The sequence below is a fragment of the Pseudophryne corroboree genome, chromosome 2 (genome assembly GCF_028390025.1).
Source record: "Pseudophryne corroboree isolate aPseCor3 chromosome 2, aPseCor3.hap2, whole genome shotgun sequence".
In the NCBI taxonomy this organism is placed as follows: Eukaryota; Metazoa; Chordata; class Amphibia; order Anura; family Myobatrachidae; genus Pseudophryne; species Pseudophryne corroboree.
Window position 1 is genome coordinate 127,670,820 of NC_086445.1, and position 19,750 is coordinate 127,690,569.

The following is a 19,750-nucleotide window of genomic DNA, read 5'->3' on the forward strand; positions in this document are numbered from 1 at the left end:
TCTCCCATCACTTTAGATGGGAGATCAGGCATGCAAAAACAGGTGACTTCCCCCCCTCAGAGTTTCCATATAAGTCGGGTCACTGGGGGGGTATCCAGTTATCCCCGATGCTGTTTGCACAGATAAAAAAATCGTCTGGTTATCGCAATTAATAACCAATGGTATCCTGTTTTTATCGGCGGACATTTGACCCTTGATCGTCCGACAGTACATGGGAACAGGATTAAGTCCCCGATCCCATGTGTTATTGCGGCTCCTGCAGGACACTTATCGCATAATCCCCGATAAGTGCCGGCATTGGGGGGAGAAGCGTGCCGCATTGGGTGTAATTGGATAGCCCCTGGCAGTAGAATGACCCACAGTCATTGAGTGCGTGATATTGGATACCCCCCTCTGACTATGTATTTACACTTGTGTAGTTCAATGCTAGTTGTTATCAGTGGCTTTATGCAACTGCATGCAGTGTCTGTCCGAAAGTCTAAATTATTTTCACCACTATTACTTATATTAAATATCTTCAGTCCCAGTAAGCTGAAACTGTTTATTGTGACTTTTATATAAACTTATTCCTTACTGGCTATGGTACATTTACCTCAAATGGGCTCTGTAAAAAATGGCAAAATAAAATACATCTTCTTTCGGACCTTGTATAAACTGCATATAGTTGGTTTACTTATCCCCTACAGAACTAGTTGATTTAGTTTTTAGGTTGAATATCTGGTGGATTTTTGTAATTAATGGTAACTATGTGAAGAATCTTGGTTGAAACCTTTTTTTTTTTTTTCCCTTTATCTTATTTTGGGTACATTTCTTTATACCTCTTTTTAATACCAAAAAAAAGAAGCCCCATAACTCATTGGAATAATAGATATTGGCAATATAAAGTTATATAAATATATATATAAAGTAATAGTTGGATCTAGAATGAACGTCTTGAAATGGGGCATAATGTAAAAAGGGTAATTAATTCCGCCTTATAAGTGGTGAATGAATTAAAAGTATAACTGTTATAAAGTTTGCATGTGACTGTTGTCTGAGAACCAGAAATTCAACTCTGAAATGAAGAATCTATACTACATGGCCAAAATTATGTGGACACACCCACATGTAGAACATCTCATTCCAGAACTATAGATGCTGTGATGGAGTTGTGCCCCTTTCCTGCTATACACTCATATGTGGTGGATTTCCATTAAAGGTTGGAACATCGCTTTTGTGATCCGCAACTATTCAGCGCAAATCATTTGTACGGTCAGGCACTGATGTAAGGCTATAAGACCGGGCTCACAGTCTGCATTTCAAGTCATCCCAAAAGTATTAGAAGGTGTTGACATCAGGGCACTGCAGGACAGTTCTTCCACACCAAACTTGGCAAACCATTTGTTTGATTGAGCATTCATCTTGCTTGGGGCTATTGTTATGCTCAAATAGGGATGAGACTTCCTCAAACTTGCCATAAAGGTGGAAGTGTACATTTTGCCAGCAGAATTTAAAATGACAGTAATATTAAATATAAAACGTGCCTGACTTTGCATTTAATATTACTGCATGTTTTATATCCTGATGGCAAAACTACCGACAGTCTGCTTCTTTAGCAGAGAAAAAATCTATTTGTAAATATAACTGATTTTAGTTAAATGGTTTAGCAGGTGCAGATTGAGAAATTCTAATGTTTGTTCCTTCTCCTTCTATTGGATTTTTTTTGTTTTTTATAAACTACCTAATCGGGGGAATTCAGTTGTTATCGGCCTCGATCTCAAGTGTAAAGTGACGGGAGATCGCAGTAGGCGATAGACAATTAATGTCCCTGATCGCACCCATTAGTGTCTGGTTAAGCCGTTTAAAACGGCTAAACCCAACTAATCTAAAAGGGGCGATCGGGGAAAAGTGCAGTTTCAGATCACTTTTCACACATTTCAGCCCGCCACCCCCGGCGGGTGTGAGCTGAAATGTGGATGCCGGCAGCCAATCGCGCCCAAACATAGCTACATTTGAATATCTCCGTTGGGACGCCATGTAGTGGCTGCCGTCCAAAAATACATTTGCATTCCACCCAATGTGTGGACTTTTCTGTAGATGTTCATTTACAGCTTGGCATGGCACATTCTCTTGTAACATTCAGTGTGACAAGACCCTTAAGCCCTGTACACGGGGAGAGATGTGTGCTGAGCGATCTATCGGTGACCGCTCAGCACACCTCTCCCCGCTCAGCACATCGCGATGTGTGCTGAGCGAGGGGAGCGGACGGGGGGTTGGGGGGCGCTCATTTCACCCAGCAGTGAAATGAGCGACCTGCTAGAGTGTGCCTGCATGCAGGCCAATCTAGCACCGGCGATAGCGAAGCACGGGGCTGTGCATCGCTACCGCTGCTGTGGGCATACACATGGAAAGATCCATGCTTAACTTCTAAGCAATCTAGTCAGATCTCTGTGTGTACCCCCCTTTAAAGGTAAGGTTTAGAAACAAGAGGTCCTCTCTTCCATAGTAGTAAGGTGAGGTCAGTTTACATAGGATTCATGTGATGATAAACACCTATGTGTTCTCTATCTATCTTACTTTTATTTATTTATTCTAGCTTCTACGGGAGCTGAAACATCCAAATGTCATCTCTCTACAAAAAGTCTTTCTTTCTCATGCGGACAGGAAGGTCTATCTTCTGTTTGATTTTGCAGAGCATGATTTATGGGTAAGATCCTTTCACGCTGTTACTTTGATTAATAATTTTTGCATTTTTTATTTGTACCAAACAGTCATTTTGAGGGGTACAGGTTTTTATTTCTTCAGGCTCTAGTGACATCCCTGATGTACGAGGCACAGAATACCTTAGTGACACACAAATTAGTTTATAATGAATTGATAGTCTGCATTCCCAATCATACTGATTGATCACAGAATAGCTGCTTTCACTATGTACAATGGGTGCACTTTAATGCTATCAGACTCTCCTTCCCAACATGGGCCCTCATTCCGAGTTAATCGCTCGCTAGCTGCTTTTAGCAGCAGTGCAAACGCTAAGCCGCCGCCCTCTGGGAGTGTATATAAGCTTAGCAGAAGTGCCAACGAAAGGTTAGCAGAACAGTGCTGACATTTTTTTCAAGCAATTTCAGAGTGGCTGCAGACCTACTCCTACCATGCGATCACTTCAGTCTATTTAGTTCCAGTTTTGACGTCACAAACATGCCCTGCATCCGGCCAGCCACTCCCTCCGTTTCCCCAGGCACGCCTGCGTTTTTTTCTGGCACGCCTGCGTTTTTTTCTGGCACGCCTGCGTTTTTTAGCACACTCCCGGAAAACTGTCGGTTACCTCCCAGAAACGCCCCATTCCTGTCAATCACTCACCAATCAACAGAGCGACTGAAAAGAGTCGCTCGTTCTTGTGTGAAACTGCATAGTTTTTTGTGAAAGTACGTCGCGCGTGCGCACTGCGCCCCATACGCAGAAATGCAGATTTTTAGCCTGATCGCTGCGCTGCAAACACCGGCAGCTAGCGATCAACTCGGAATGACCCCCATTATACTGTGCGGCCACTCAATCTGAACACTTTTGAGATTTGATTTCAGGAGGAATAATCTCAGACAGGAAATTCTAACTAAATAAGCACTAGATGGCCTAAGGTTGCAGGAAGGAATGCACAAGCCAATAAAGGCAGCCTATTAGCAAAGCCTGCACAGAAAATAAATGGTCATCAGATCCAATGGAAAATCTTTGCGGATGGGGGCGCTTCAGGGAATTCTGTATTACAGCTTTTTATTTTGGTTTGTGAGATTTCTCTTGTTTCCTGACTGCTGAATGACCGCAATGAGCTGCTGTTCCAAGAGGTTGCAAAAAAGTCATCAGGTCTGGGGCCATCTCCTACCGGCGCTGGGACCAGGCTGCCAGTACCGGCCTCTTGCTCCAGCACTTTTCTTTGGGGGGGGGGGGACGCAGCAACATTTAGTAAAATTCCCAGAAGGAGATCACAGAGCTCAAACTCTCAATCTCAACTTTCTCTGACGTCCTAGTGGATACTGGGAACTCCGTAAGGACCATGGGGAATAGCGGGCTCCGCAGGAGACTGGGCACAACTAAGAAAAAATTAGGACTACCTGGTGTGCACTGGCTCCTCCCTCTATGCTCCTCCTCCAGACCTCAGTTAGAATTTTGTGCCCGGCCGAGCTGGATGCACAATAGGGGCTCTCCTGAGCTCCTAGAAAAGAAAGTATATTTTAGGTTTTTTATTTTCAGTGAGATCTGCTGGCAACAGACTCACTGCTACGTGGGACTTAGGGGAGAGAAGCGAACCTACCTGCTTGCAGCTAGCTTGGGCTTCTAGGCTACTGGACACCATTAGCTCCAGAGGGATCGAACACAGGCCCAGCTCCGGTTGTCCGGTCCCGGAGCCGCGCCGCAGTCCCCCTTGCAGAGCCAGAAGCAAGAAGATGGTCCTGGAAATCGACGGCAGAAGACTTCGGTCTTCATCAAGGTAGTGCACAGCACTGCAGCTGTGCGCCGTTGCTCCCCAGGCACACCACACACTCCGGTCACTGATGGGTGCAGGGCGTCCTGGGCTGCAATAAGAGTACCTTGCTGGCAAAAAACACACATAATATAGTCATTAAGACTATATATGTGTAAAATCCCCTGCCAAAACTTCCATAAAAAAGCGGGAGAAGTCCGCCGAAAAAGGGGCGGGGCTATCTCCCTCAGCACACTGGCGCCATTTCCTCTCACAGCTCCGCTGGAAGGACGCTCCCCAGGCTCTCCCCTGCAGTTTCCAGACTCCATAGGGTAAAAAAGAGAGAGGGGGCACTAAATTTAGGCGCAGATAATAATATATATATAGCTGCTATAGGGAAAAATCACTTGTGTAGTGTGCATCCCTGCATTATATAGCGCTCTGGTGTGTGCTGGCATACTCTCTCTCTGTCTCCCCAGAGGTCCTTGTGGGGTCCTGTCCTCAGTCAGAGCATTCCCTGTGTGTGTGCGGTGTGTCGGTAGGGCTGTGTCGACATGTTTGATGAGATTTATGTGGAGGCGGAGCAGGTGCCTATAAATGTGATGTCACCCCCTGCGGGGTCGACACCTGAGTGGATGGATATGTGGAAGGAATTACGTGACAGTGTCAACACCTTACATAAAAGGTTTGACGACATAACAGATGTGGGACAGCCGGCTGCTCAGCCCGTGCCTGCCCAGGCGTCTCAAAAGCCATCAGGGGCTCAAAAACGCCCGCTACCTCAGATAGCAGACACTGATGTCGACACGGATACTGACTCCAGTGTCGACGACGATGAGACTACTGTACATTCCCATAGGGCCATCCGTTACATGATTACGGCAATGAAAGATGTGTTGCACATTTCTGACATTTACCCAGGTACCACAAAAAAGGGTATTATGTTTGGGGAGAAAAAACAACCAGTGGTTTTTCCCCCATCTGATGAATTGAATGAAGTGTGTGATGAAGCGTGGGCTTCCCCTGATAAGAAACTGGTGATTTCTAAAAAGTTATTAATGACGTACCCCTTCCCGCCAGAGGACAGGATACGTTGGGAAACATCCCCTAGGGTGGATAAGGCGCTCACACGCTTGTCAAAAAAGGTGGCACTACCGTCTCCGGATACGGCCGCCCTAAAAGAGCCTGCGGATAGAAAGCAGGAGGCTATCCTGAAGTCTGTGTATACACACTCAGGTACAATACTGAGACCGGCTATTGCTTCAGCATGGATGTGCAGTGCTGCAGCAGCTTGGTCAGATTCCCTGTCTGATAACATTGATACCCTCGACAGGGACACTATATTGCTAAACATAGAGCATATTAAAGACGCACTCTTATACATGAAAGATGCACAGAGGGATATCTGCCGGCTGGCATCTAGAATAAATGCAATGTCCATTTCTGCCAGGAGGGTATTGTGGACCCGGCAATGGACAGGTGATGCAGATTCTAAAAGGCACATGGAGGTTTTGCCTTACAAAGGTGAGGAATTGTTTGGGGACGGTCTCTCGGACCTTGTTTCCACAGCAACAGCTGGGAAGTCGACATTTTTACCCCAGGTTCCCTCACAGCCGAAGAAAGCACCGTATTATCAGGTACAGTCCTTTCGGCCCCACAAAGGCAAGCGGGTTAAAGGCGCGTCCTTTCTGCCCAGAGGCAGAGGTAGAGGGAAAAAGCTGCACCATACAGCCAGTTCCCAGGAACAAAAGTCCTCTCCCGCTTCCTCTAAGTCCACCGCATGACGCTGGGGCTCCACAGGCGGAGCCAGGTACGGTGGGGGCCCGTCTCCGGAACTTCAGCAACCAGTGGGCTCGCTCACAGGTGGATCCCTGGATTCTACAAGTGGTATCTCAGGGCTACAAGCTGGAATTCGAGACGTCTCCCCCTTGCCGTTTCCTCAAATCAGCTTTGCCAACAACTCCCCCAGACAGGGAGGCAGTACTCGAGGCAATTCACAAGCTGTACTCTCAGCAGGTGATAATCAAGGTACCCCTCCTTCAACAAGGACGGGGTTACTATTCCACAATGTTTGTGGTACCGAAACCGGACGGTTCGGTGAGACCCATTCTAAATCTAAAATCCTTGAACACTTCTATAAGAAGGTTCAAGTTCAAAATGGAATCGCTCAGGGCGGTTATTGCAAGCCTGGACGAAGGGGATTACATGGTATCACTGGACATCAAGGACGCTTACCTGCATGTCCCCATTTACCCTCCTCACCAGGAGTACCTCAGATTTGTGGTACAGGACTGTCATTACCAATTCCAGACGTTGCCGTTTGGTCTGTCCACGGCACCGAGGGTATTTACCAAGGTAATGGCAGAAATGATGATACTCCTTAGAAAAAAGGGAGTTATAATTATCCCGTACTTGGACGATCTCCTTATAAAGGCGAGGTCCAGAGAGCAGTTGTTGGTCGGAGTAGCACTATCTCGGGAAGTGCTACAACAGCACGGCTGGATTCTGAATATTCCAAAGTCGCAGCTGATTCCTACGACGCGTCTACTGTTCCTGGGGATGGTTCTGGACACAGAACAGAAAAAGTGTTTCTCCCGGAGGAGAAGGCCAAGGAGTTGTCATCTCTAGTCAGAGACCTCCTAAAACCAAAATAGGTGTCGGTGCATCACTGCACGCGAGTCCTGGGAAAGATGGTGGCTTCTTACGAAGCAATTCCGTTCGGCAGATTCCATGCAAGGATCTTTCAGTGGTATCTGTTGGACAAGTGGTCCGGATCGCATCTTCAGATGCATCGGCTGATAACCTTGTCCCCGAGGGCCAGGGTGTCTCTACTGTGGTGGTTGCAGAGTGCTCATCTTCTAGAGGGCCGCAGATTCGGCATACAGGACTGGGTCCTGGTGACCACGGATGCCAGCCTTCGAGGCTGGGGGGCAGTCACACAGGGAAGAAACTTCCAAGGACTATGGTCGAGTCAGGAGACTTCCCTACATATAAATATTCTGGAACTAAGGGCCATTTACAATGCCCTAAGTCAGGCAAGACCCCTGCTTCAACACCAGCCGGTGCTGATTCAGTCAGACAACATCACGGCGGTCGCCCATGTAAACCGACAGGGCGGCACAAGAAGCAGGATGGCGATGGCAGAAGCCACAAGAATTCTCCGATGGGCGGAAAATCACCTGTTAGCACTGTCAGCAGTGTTCATTCCGGGAGTGGACAACTGGGAAGCAGACTTCCTCAGCAGACACGACCTCCACCCGGGAGAGTGGGGACTTCATCCAGAAGTCTTCAAAATGCTGGTAAACCGTTGGGAAAGACCACAGGTGGACATGATGTCGTCCCGCCTCAACAAAAAGTTGAAAAGATATTGCGCCAGGTCAAGGGAACCTCAGGCGATAGCTGTGGACGCGCTAGTGACACCGTGGGAGTACCGGTCGGTTTATGTGTTCCCTCCTCTACCTCTCATACCCAAGGTACTGAGAATAATAATAAGAAGAGGAGTAAGAACTATACTCGTGGTTCCGGATTGGCCAAGAAGAGCCTGGTACCCGGAACTTCAAGAGATGTTATCAGAGGACCCATGGCCTCTGCCGCTCAGACAGGACCTGCTGCTGCAGGGGCCCTGTCTGTTCCAAGACTTACCGCGACTGCGTTTGACGGCATGGCGGTTGAACACCGGATCCTAAAAGAAAAAGGCATTCCGGAGGAAGTCATTCCTACACTGATTAAAGCTAGGAAAGATGTGACCGCAAACCATTATCACCGCATATGGCGGAAATATGTTGCGTGGTGCGAGGCCAGGAAGGCCCCAACGGAGGAATTTCAACTGGGTCGATTTCTGCACTTCCTACAGTCAGGAGTGACTATGGGCCTTAAATTGGGCTCCATTAAGGTCCAGATTTCGGCTCTGTCCATTTTCTTCCAAAAAGAACTGGCTTCACTGCCTGAAGTTCAGACTTTTGTTAAAGGAGTGCTGCATATTCAGCCCCCTTTTGTGCCTCCAGTGGCACCTTGGGATCTCAACGTGGTGTTGGATTTCCTAAAGTCGCATTGGTTTGAGCCACTTAAAACCGTGGAGCTAAAATACCTCACGTGGAAAGTGGTCATGCTGTTGGCCTTGGCGTCGGCCAGGCGTGTATCAGAATTGGCGGCTTTGTCATGCAAAAGCCCTTATCTGATTTTTCATATGGATAGGGCAGAATTGAGGACTCGTTCCCAATTCCTTCCTAAGGTGGTATCCGCTTTTCATGTGAACCAACCTATTGTGGTGCCTGCAGCTACTCGGGACTTGGAGGACTCCAAGTTACTGGACGTAGTCAGGGCCCTGAAAATATGTTTCCAGGACGGCTGGAGTCGGGAAAACTGACTCGCTATTTATCCTGTATGCACCCAACTAGCTGGGTGCGCCTGCTGCTAAGCAGACTATTGCTCGCTGGATCTGTAGCACGATTCAACTTGCACATTCTGCGGCTGGACTGCCGCATCCTAAATCTGTAAAAGCCCATTCCACGATGAAAGTGGGCTCTTCTTGGGCGGCTGCCCGAGGGGTCTCGGCTTTACAACTTTGCCGAGCTGCTACTTGGTCGGGTTCAAACACATTTGCAAAATTCTACAAGTTTGATACCCTGGCTGAGGAGGACCTTGAGTTTGCTCATTCGGTGCTGCGGAGTCATCCGCACTCTCCCTCCCATTTGTGAGCTTTGGTATAATCCCCATGGTCCTTACGGAGTTCCCAGCATCCACTAGGACGTCCGAGAAAATAAGAATTTACTCACCGGTAATTCTATTTCTCGTAGTCCGTAGTGGATGCTGGGCGCCCATCCCAAGTGCGGATTTTCTGCAAAACTTGTATATAGTTATTGCTTAACTAAAGGGTTATTGTTATGAGCCATCTGTTCGTGAGGCTCAGTTGTTATTCATACTGTTAACTGGATATAGTATCACGAGTTGTACGGTGTGATTGGTGTGGCTGGTATGAGTCTTACCCGGGATTTCAAATCCTTTCCTTATTGTGTCAGCTCTTCCGGGCACAGTTTCCTAACTGAGGTCTGGAGGAGGGGCATAGAGGGAGGAGCCAGTGCACACCAGGTAGTCCTAATTCTTTCTTAGTTGTGCCCAGTCTCCTGCGGAGCCCGCTATTCCCCATGGTCCTTACGGAGTTCCCAGCATCCACTACGGACTACGAGAAATAGAATTACCGGTGAGTAAATTCTTATTATTTCTCATGTCTTTCTGTGGTTCTGGATTATTTCTTAGAATATCTAAAGTGAGGGAGGAACGGATTCATGTAAAAATGCAGAATGTGTGAAACCAACCAAACAGGAGCTATTCCCCATCCAGTGTTTCTCCTTCCACTCTTGGGCCCTATCCCTGCTTACTCCAATTACTTTGCATGCCGGTGATATGCATCCAGGGGCAGTAAAACATTCGTCATTGTCTTAGGACAATGGGAATGAATTCTGTTTATACAAAGTACATACATCTTTGTTTTAATATACTCATGAGGACTAGCCCGCTACAGCTGGGGGTACATATCCAGGGTTACATTAAATATCGAAAAGTAATTTTGGGAAGAATCTTGCAGAATTGTTAATCTTTTTCCCCTATATAAATCACACAAAATAAGATGGTTTAGCAGATTGTATACCATATCTGTCCTGAGAAAAAAATGTCTGATTTGCTCAGATCATACAAACAAAACAAAAAAATTACCAGTGAAACCATCGCGTCTGTATGGGTGAAGTACCGCCAGTCAGTAGGTAGATATAATGAACCCCAGATTACTGCAGCGTAGCAGTCAGGGCTAGTAATATATAGCAGGTGCTAGTCTGCGTGTGTACCCTTCTGTGCCGCGTTGCTGCTGTAGTGGCAGAGCAGCTTTCCGCTTATGCATTACATAGTGGCCTGATCACATTTCTTTTTTCTAAATTCCTTCCGGATTTTGTATTCCCCCTAATTTGAGTTGCGCCTGCGAGCTGATTGGCAGGTCGGTGTGTGGGGCCGCAGATATGTTGTTACAGGTGTCTGTAGAATACGTTCCTGAGCAAAATCAAGTTCTTTTTATGGTTTTTCCGTCTGGACTGCAGATGCAGTTTCTAGTTAGTGGTAGGTAGGGACGTTTCTTGGCTCCATTTTCGCTGGCTCTTTCCACTGAGTTATTTGTGCTTTGCTCTGGATAAACATACCATGGAAAGATAATGGAGCAGCCCCATAGAATCAACTCAATGGCCTCCGCTCCCTTTTCAGCCGAGTATACAGAACCACTGTGTTACTGTATCAGATGCGATGGCCAAGCTTCCGGCCCTGGCTGGGATTCTTGGAAAAGGAATTTGAAAGTGCACTTCTGAGCCGGCAGTGCTCCAACATCTCGTCTTTCATCAGCCTGAGCGACCACTAGCACAGATTGCCATTGCTGTCTCCTGAATGCATTCTTCTGTGTGTCTGCACGATCAGGTGTCCCATTCATGGACTGTACATCTCCGCAGTTCCCCAGTATTGCATTGCTTTGTTCCTGGTCTCACGTTGCAGAATATTTTCTACAACAAGGGAAGAGAGAATGTTTCCTACTAAAGTACAAGATAAATTGGTCGCTTCCACCAACACTGCTTTAGCCAATCTGGACATATTATTTACCTGCAATTTTTCTTACGTCCTAGAGGATGCTGGGGTCCATTTTGATACCATGGGGTATAGACTGTTCCACAGGAGCCTTCGGCACTTTAAGACTTTTCAACAGTGTGAACTGGCTCCTCCCTCTATGCCCCTCCTCCAGACCTCAGTTTAGAAAATGTGCCCGGGAGACTGGCTACACATCAGTGAAGCGCTACTGAGTTTTGTTGGAAAAGACTTTGTTAGGTTTTTTATTTTACAGGGAACCTGCTGGCAACAGCTTCCCTGCTTCGTGGGACTTAGGGGGGGAAGTAGGAACCAACTTCTCAGTTTAATTGCTCTGCTTCCGCTGACAGGACACCATTAGCTCCTGAAGGGTACTGAACACAGCCCTTGCCTGGCTGCTGCTCACTCACACAGCACTGCCGCCACCCCCTAACAGAGCCAGAAGTCAGAAGGCTGGTGAGTGTTAACCGGAGACCTGCAGAGAGGGGCCCTCCGGTCATCATGGCGGCATAAAGGTACCAGCGCGTCGCGGGACGCTGTGCAGCAACATGTCTCTCAGCACAGGATGCAGGGCGTTCGGGGGGGGCGCACTCTGAGGGACATGATAAATCCTTACTCTCACTGGCAAAATGTACATGCATGTGAGCTGCTGATGTACACTGCCCCCGCCAGTATAAATATTACTGTGGCTGAACCGCGCCATTATAGGGGGAGGGGCTTCACCTCAGAATTGCTTGTAACACTCATTTGGCGCCATTTTCTCCTCACAGAGACGCTGGAGCGCTGATCCTACAGGCTGCTTCTCCTCACACATCGCTGATACAAGTACCAGGGTGTTATCGAAGGGGAGGGGAGCACATAATTTATTGAAGTTTGCGGGCTTCACATTGGATAAAAAGCGCAGTTTTGGTATATATGTATATTCATTGTGTGTAATACATATAGGGTGCGTGGTGTGGACTGGCAATCCCCCTCTGGGTCTCTCTGACAGACTTTAGGTAGGTCTGTCCTCAATAGCTCCCCTGTGTGTGTGAGTGGTGTGACTGTACACGTGTGTAACAGGTCTAGAGAAAGTTCTTCTCCAGAGGAAACATTTTGGAGGCACAAGAGTGTTCTGAGCCTGTGTGGGTGTGAAAGCTGCAGAGTAATATGTAAATTCTCTGAGTCTGAACAACAGACAAAGCAAGACAGTCTGTGGAGGATGCTCTGTTTGCTGATTCCTCCACGTCACCCACTCGGTACCTCTCCTGTTCCCAGAAAAGGTCTCTGACCCAAATTATGCAAGGGGACACTGACACAGATTCCGACACTGAAGTCGACACTGGAGATTTGAGGGGGGTAGATCCCAAACTAGCTAAGAGCATTCAATGTATGATAGTCACTATAAAAGAGGTGTTGGAATTTCCTGACATAACACCTCCACCTGAGGAAAAAAAATATTTTAAATTAAATAAAAGACAGGTGGTGACTTTTCCTCCGTCTAAGAATAGCGTACCTTTTTCCCTGAAGAGGATAGGCGTAAGTGGGTGTCATCCCCAATGATAGACACCTCAGTCTCTAGGTTGTCAAAGAAAATCGTTTTACCTGCCCCAGGGTCAGCTTCATTAAAAGAACCTGCTGACCACAAATTAGAGACGACTTTAAAGTCCATCTATGTTGCTACGGGTACGTTACTCAGGCCGCGATTGCTTTTGCGCGGGTAGGTAACGCAGTGGAAAAGTGGGCAGACAATTTAATTGTTAATATTGACACGGTCGATAAAGATGATATGCTGCAAATTCTAGGTCATATCAAAGATTCTGCAGGATACTTGGTTGAGGCTATGAAGGACATAGGCTTACTGGGCTCAAGGGCCTCTAGTATGGCGATTTCAGCTGCAGGGCGCTCTGGATCTGCCAATGGAATGCTGATGCTGAATCCAAAAGAAATATTGGGCGCTCCCTTACAATGGTGAGGCCCTCTTTGGAAACTAGATGCCATGATATCAACTACTACATCTTGCATTTCTGCCGTCGGCAGCTACACCGGCTAAAAATAAAAAATAAAGTATTTCATTCTCATACTATGCAGTCCTTTCGGCCCAACAAGTACAAAAAGGCTAAGAGTACCCCTTTTGTCACAGGAAAAGGGAGAGGAAAAGGTAGAAAATCTACAACACCGTCAAGCTTCCAGGAGCAGAAGTCAACAACTACTTCTGCAAAAGCCACAGCATGACGCTGGGGCTCATCTGCGGGAGTGCGATCGGGTGGGGGCACGTCTTTTATATTTCAGCCAGGTCTGGCTTCACTGAGACCTGGATCCTTGGATATTACAGATAGTATCCCAAGGTTACAGGTTGGAAATTTCAAGACCTTCCCCCATGCCGATTTTTTCAAATCAGCCTTGCCAGTTTCTGCTCAGGACGGCACAAATGTCCTGAACGCAATACACAAATTATGTCAAGACAAAATAATTGCCTTGGTTCCTGCCGAACAAAGAAACCAAGGTTTTTATTCAAGCCTGTTTGTGGTGACGAAGCCGGATGGCTCGGTCAGACCGATTTTAAACCTAAAATCTCTGAATCTTTATACGAAAAGGTTCAAATTCAGGATGGAATACTTGAGAGCGGTGATTTCCAGCTTGGAAGAAAAGGAATTTCTGGTGTCTGTGGACATCAAGGATGCTTACTTGCATGTCCCCATTTACCCGCCACATCAAGCATACCTGAGGTTTGTGGTTCAGGATTGCCACTATCAATTCCAGACATTACCGTTCGGGCTCTTCACGGCTCCAAGAATATTCACCGAGATGATGGTTCTCCTTCGCAAACATGGAGTCGACATAATTCCATAAATTGGACGATCTCCTCATAAAAGCGAGATCCAGGGACAAGCTACTCCAGAACATAGCATTGTCCCCGAAGGTGCTTCAACAGCACGGTTGGATCATCAACTTTCCAAAATCGCAGTTTGAACCGACAATGAGATTGTCATTTTTGGGAATGATACTGGACACAGAGATGCAGAGAGTGTTTCTACCGGTGGAAAATGCTCGGGACATCCAGAGCATGGTCAAACAACGTTTGAGACCAAGACCAGTATCAATTCATCAGTGCATTCGCCTGTTGGGGAAAATGGTAGCAGCTTACGAGGCGCTACAATATGGCCGTTTCCATGCCAGGGGTCTTCCAGTGGGACCTACTGGACAAGTGGTCAGGGTCGCATCTCCACATGCATCAAAGGATAATCTTGTCAGCGAAAGCCAGAATTTCGCTCCTGTGGTAGCTACAAATTTCTCACCTCCTGGAGGGACGCAGGTTCGGGATTCAGGCCTGGATCCTGGTGACCACGGATGCAAGTCTCCGAGGATGCGGAGCAGTCGTGCAAGGCGAAAGCTTCCAAGAAAGAAGGTCAAGTTAAGAAACTCGCCTTCACATAAACATTCTGGAGTTGAGAGCTGTGTACAACAGTCTTCATCAAACGGCACACCTTCTTCAAGGTCGTCCCATACAGATCCAGTCAGACAATGTAACTGCAGTAGCTTACATAAACTGTCGAGGCGGAACAAAAAGCAGAGCAACAATGGCAGAGGTGACAAAGGATACTCTGGGCAGAAAGACATGCAAAAGCTCTGTTGGCAATTTTCATTCCGGGAGTGGACAACTGGGAAGCAGACTTCCTCAGCAGACACGATCTCCATCCAGGAGAATGGGGCCTCCACCAAGAAGTCTTTGCGGAGGTGGCAAGTTGTTGGGGTGTTCCTCAAGTGGACATGATGGCATCATGCCGCAACAAGAAGCTTCAGAAATATTGTTCCAGGTCAAGAGACCCACAAGTAATAGCGATAGATGCACTGGTAACCCAGTGGGTGTTTCGGTCGGTGTATCTGTTCCCTCCGCTTCCACTTACTCCAAAAGTTCTCAAGATCATCAGAAGAACAGGAGTTCGAGCAATACTCATTGCTCCGGACTGACCAAGGAGGGCTTGGTATCCAGATCTTCAAGAGTTATTAATGAAAGATCCTCGGCCTCTTCCTCTTCGTGAGGACCTGTTTCAGCAGGGGCCGTTAGTTTATCAGGATTGACGGCATGGCTGTTGAGCGCCAGATCCTAGCCCGTAAGGGTATTCCCAATTAAGTCATTCCCACGCGTATTCTGGCCAGGAAAGGGGTAACGTCTAAACATTACCATCGTATTTGGAGAAAATATGTATCTTGGTGTACAATAACAACAAGTGTGGACTACCTTGCGCACCCTCTTGATAACCGGGTAAAAAAACGGGGTTAACAGATATAAAAATAAAAATAACCTCAATGTTCCACTCTCCCCTTTATTTACTGGGATATTATAGTAGTATAGTCCAAATATAATTTCACCGAGCGGACTTCAACCTCAGATGTCCAATTTCTTGTTCTCTTAGTCCCTCCTTTCTCCAAATGGGAAACCAATTTCATGTGGACCCCAAAAACGGAAAAGAAAGGAGAATATAGAGTAATATTGTTTTTATTCAAGGAATTTTTTAAAATTTATATGTAAAATCGGTATTTCCCACAAAGGAAAAAATGAACAAAATTAAATACATATACAGCAATCCACCAAGGATTGGGCTAGAATGCGTACCGGATTTCGTGGGGTGTCATGAAATGTCCACCCTAAACAGCATGTTAATATACCAAGGATTCCCCTCGTTCCTTCCAGGTGCTGTGTCGGTCTCAGGATCTGCAGTACCCAAGAGATCAAATACCGGCTCAGTGCAGTCTCCCCAATCAGATCACCAACGCGTTTCTGCTCTCAAGGGAGCCTTTTTCAAGGTGTATGGTGGACTTAACTGCTCTGGGTTTTTATGCTCCCCAGAGTGATCTGATTGGTTGATACTGCCCACAGCCTAATCGGTGTCTTCCCTGTCTAATTTTCTATCTAACTCCTTCCCTTTTATACTTTAGAATGTACAGGGGGTTTGTACAAAGGTCCCAAATCCAATTTTAGAAACTGAGATGAACAGTATACCGAGTTTTTAAACCCGATTTGCGGCGTGCGTTCCAAGCCGTGGAACGCACGCCACTTCCTCTTCCGCTTTCGGACTTTTTCCCCGGCGTGCGCTCCATACCTTGAGACGCACGCCACTTCCTATTCTATCTCCACTCCTTCCGGCGTGCGTTCCACACCCGTGGAACGCACGCCGCTTCCTGTAGTCGTCTCTCCTCACAGTAACGGCTCACTGTGAGAGCGGAGATTCGTTCAGAAACCTTCATTACCATATTCCATTCTTAAAGGGATAATGCATTCTCTATACAGTGCACCTACCCCATAGTGATAAATATATATCCAAATACCAAAAACGTAAAAAACATCTTAAATATCAGTGCATATGACAACAATACATGTACAAAATTCATGCATGATAAATTATGAACATATTTAGAATCAATTAAAAATCAATTAAAAATTAAACATTATATCCCCAATTTAAAACATTTTTTTGACCAGATTTGAAAAAAATATTAATAATAAAAAATACAAATTTTTCCAATGGTTTAAAACACTGTGAGAAAAGTCATTAAATTCAGATAGGATATTATAAAAACCATTTCAGCTCAAATTCTAGATTTAAACCTTTAGGAGCTAGAGTCCCCATATCAAAAATACATTTCATTTCCGCTTGTGCTAGTGCTTCCTCTGTATTTTGTTTCCTCCAATGATTACTCACTGTTTTTATCCCTATTACTTTTTTTAGAGATTTATGGTCACAGGAATGTATTTCTTTAAAATGGTTCGATACTGAATGATTGTGGTAACCCTTTTTGATATTTCGCAGATGTTCTGCCCACCGCTCTTTTAAAGATCTGGATGTACGTCCTATATATTGCAGCCCACAACTGCATTCTATCAAGTAAATGCAATTTTTTGTGTTGCATGTTACGAAATCAAGAATACGGTACACTTTTCCTGTAGATTTTGATTGCACCTCTTCCACTTTACTGGCTTGTGTGGTGTGGTGTCTGCACATATTGCAGAGTCCACACCTGTGGAAACCCTGGGTTTTTATTCTTCCAGATTTTTTTGGCCCTATGGCACTTTTTACTAATTTCTGTTTTAGATTCGGTGCCTTCCTATAAATAAATTTCGGCTTAGACGGTAAAATGCTTTTTAAAATCGGATCTCTATTCAACAGATGCCAGTGTTTGTAGAATATTTTTTCTACTTCCTTGTGCTGGCTATTAAAAGAAGTGATAAAAGGTAAAACTATATCATCTTTTTTGTCTTTGATGTTTGTTTTTAGGAGGTCTTTCCTTTCTATTGCTCCAATTTCTATAATGTATTTATTCAAGGTGTCTTTATCGTATCCTTTTGCCACAAATTTTTGCTGTAAACTTCTTGACTGATCCTGGAAAGTGCTTTGGTCTGTGCAGTTGCGCCTCATCCTTCTAAACTGGCCTTTGGGTACATTTCTTATCCAATTTTGGTGATGATTACTTTTCGTGGAAATATAAGAATTGCTATCGGTGGGTTTAAAATACGATTTAGTTTTCAGTATCCCATTCTCTATATATATCCAAAGATCTAAGAATTGTATCTCGAGAGGACTGGTATTGAATGTTAAAAATATATTAAAATCATTAATATTTAAAGAAGTACAGAAGGAATTCAATGAGGAATCATCCCCTTCCCAGATAAAAACAATATCATCGATAAAACGATGCCAAAGCTTGATGTTCTTCAAAAAGGGATTGTTTTCGGACCAAATATATTCATCCTCCCATAATCCCATAAACAGGTTGGCATATGCAGGGGCAAATTTTGTGCCCATCGCGGTTCCTTTCTTCTGTTGGTAGAATTTACCGTTATACCAGAAAAAATTGTTATTTAAAATACATTTTATACTATCTAAAATGAACTGGATTTTCTTTTCCTCCAAGTTGCTCCTCAGGAGATGATGTTCAGTTGCTTGCACTCCTTTAGTGTGGTCAATAATAGTATATAAGCTACTCACATCTGCAGTCCCTAATATGAAATTGGGCTGCCATTCTACCTGTTCTAATTTTTGAAGTATATCTCCTGTATCTTTAATATAGGATCTTAATTTTAAAACTTCCGGTTGAAGATGATGATCCACATAGTGGGACAAATTAGATGTTACCGAATTAGTTCCTGCCACAATGGGTCTACCCGGGGGATCTTCCAGACTTTTGTTGATCTTTGGTAAGACATAGAAGATTGGGAGTGTGGGATCTTTTATGTTGATATAACTTTCTTCTTTCTCTGTTAATATTTCTTCTATCTTATACTTCAAACAGAAATTCTTTAATTCTTTCTGAATCCGTTCATTTGGGTTACTTCTTAAGGTAGCGTAGGTATCTTTATCATTTAATTGTTTCTTAATCTCATTATCATATTTGACAGCGTCCATAATCACTACCCCACCCCCTTTGTCTGCGGGTTTTATCACGATGTTATCATTACTGTTGAGGGATTGGATTGCTTCCCTCTCCTTTTTAGAGAGATTCTGGCTATTTCCCCATTTAGAGGGGATCTCTTCCAAATCCGCCATAACTGCCCTGCCGAAACTTTCTACAAAGCACCCCCGTGCAAAGGTGGGATTAAAAGTTGATTTGGGACGAAAGGGATCTCTATTGACCAAACTATCACATTTCTGATTAATTAAATATTTTTTAAGTGAAATTTTTCTAATAAACTTCTGAATATCTATATAAGTTTCAAACTTATTCAGTTTGTTGTCTGGAGCAAATTTTAAACCTCGTTCCAATGTTTTAGTTTCATCAGATGACAAAATGTGTGCGCTCAAGTTGAATATTTTTGTTTTTTCAACTCCCCCCTTCTGTACTTTGAAGCGATCCACATTCCTTCTTTTTCGTTATCCCACTCCCTCTTTTTCCTCTTTTCTTCTTTTCTCTTCTAAAAACTAGTACCTTCTGTAACGATTCCTGTTCCGTCCTAAAAAATCTTCTTTATTCATGGCTGCAAATCTGTTTCTCGTATTTGGTGGGGAATAGTTCCTTTCACGTCTATCCCCATTCCACTCATCTTTAATATAAAAACCCTTAGTTCTATAGGGTCTTTCTTTTTGTCTTCCTTCCCCATTCGGTTTTCTCCAATTACTCTGATAATTTCTTTCTCTTGAATAAGATGTTTTCCTTGTTCTAAAAACAGCTTCATTCCGTCTGTTATTCGAATTCTTACGTCTCAATCTCGGACTGGGTACATATTTATAAGGGGTTTCTTCTATTTCTTCTATTGGTTCCCCGTTGCTTTCTTCTTCTCCTATATCCTCTAATCTCTCCTCATTTTCTTCTTCTTCTCTTCCCTTCTTGTCCCTGATATACTTCCTCTTTTTTCTTAAAATAATCTTTTTCTTTTCTAATAATTCTTGATTCCATTTTCCTTTCTAGCTCACTATATTCCTCCATATCTCTATAAGGTGTAAGGTCTTTAGTTAATACATCTATCTGTCTTTCTAATTGTTCTAAATTCTTCTTTCTTTCCTGTATAATTAATCCCATTAAAGACATGGAACAATCTTCTAGTATTTTTCCCCATTTAAGGTAAAACTCATTGCTTTCGTTATCAGAGGAGGGTTTTTTATCTAGTTTTAAACCTTTTGGGATGAGTTTTTCTGCTACATATTTCTCTAAAGTAGTGACTTCCCACCATACTTTACTCTCTCCAATGAGAACATATTCCAATTTCCTCATAATAATTTCTGC

The 19,750-nt window shown here is 44.7% G+C and overlaps 1 protein-coding gene across 1 annotated transcript in view; it reads left to right on the plus strand.

Annotated features, from left to right (window-relative positions):
• CDK8 (cyclin dependent kinase 8) overlaps positions 1 to 19,750 on the plus strand; it is a 168,137-nt gene that overhangs the window by 37,881 nt on the left and 110,506 nt on the right. Inside the window, exon 3 of the mRNA XM_063951700.1 lies at positions 2,576 to 2,686. Coding sequence (XP_063807770.1) covers positions 2,576 to 2,686 — 111 coding nt within the window. The remainder of the gene's footprint in view (positions 1 to 2,575; positions 2,687 to 19,750) is intronic.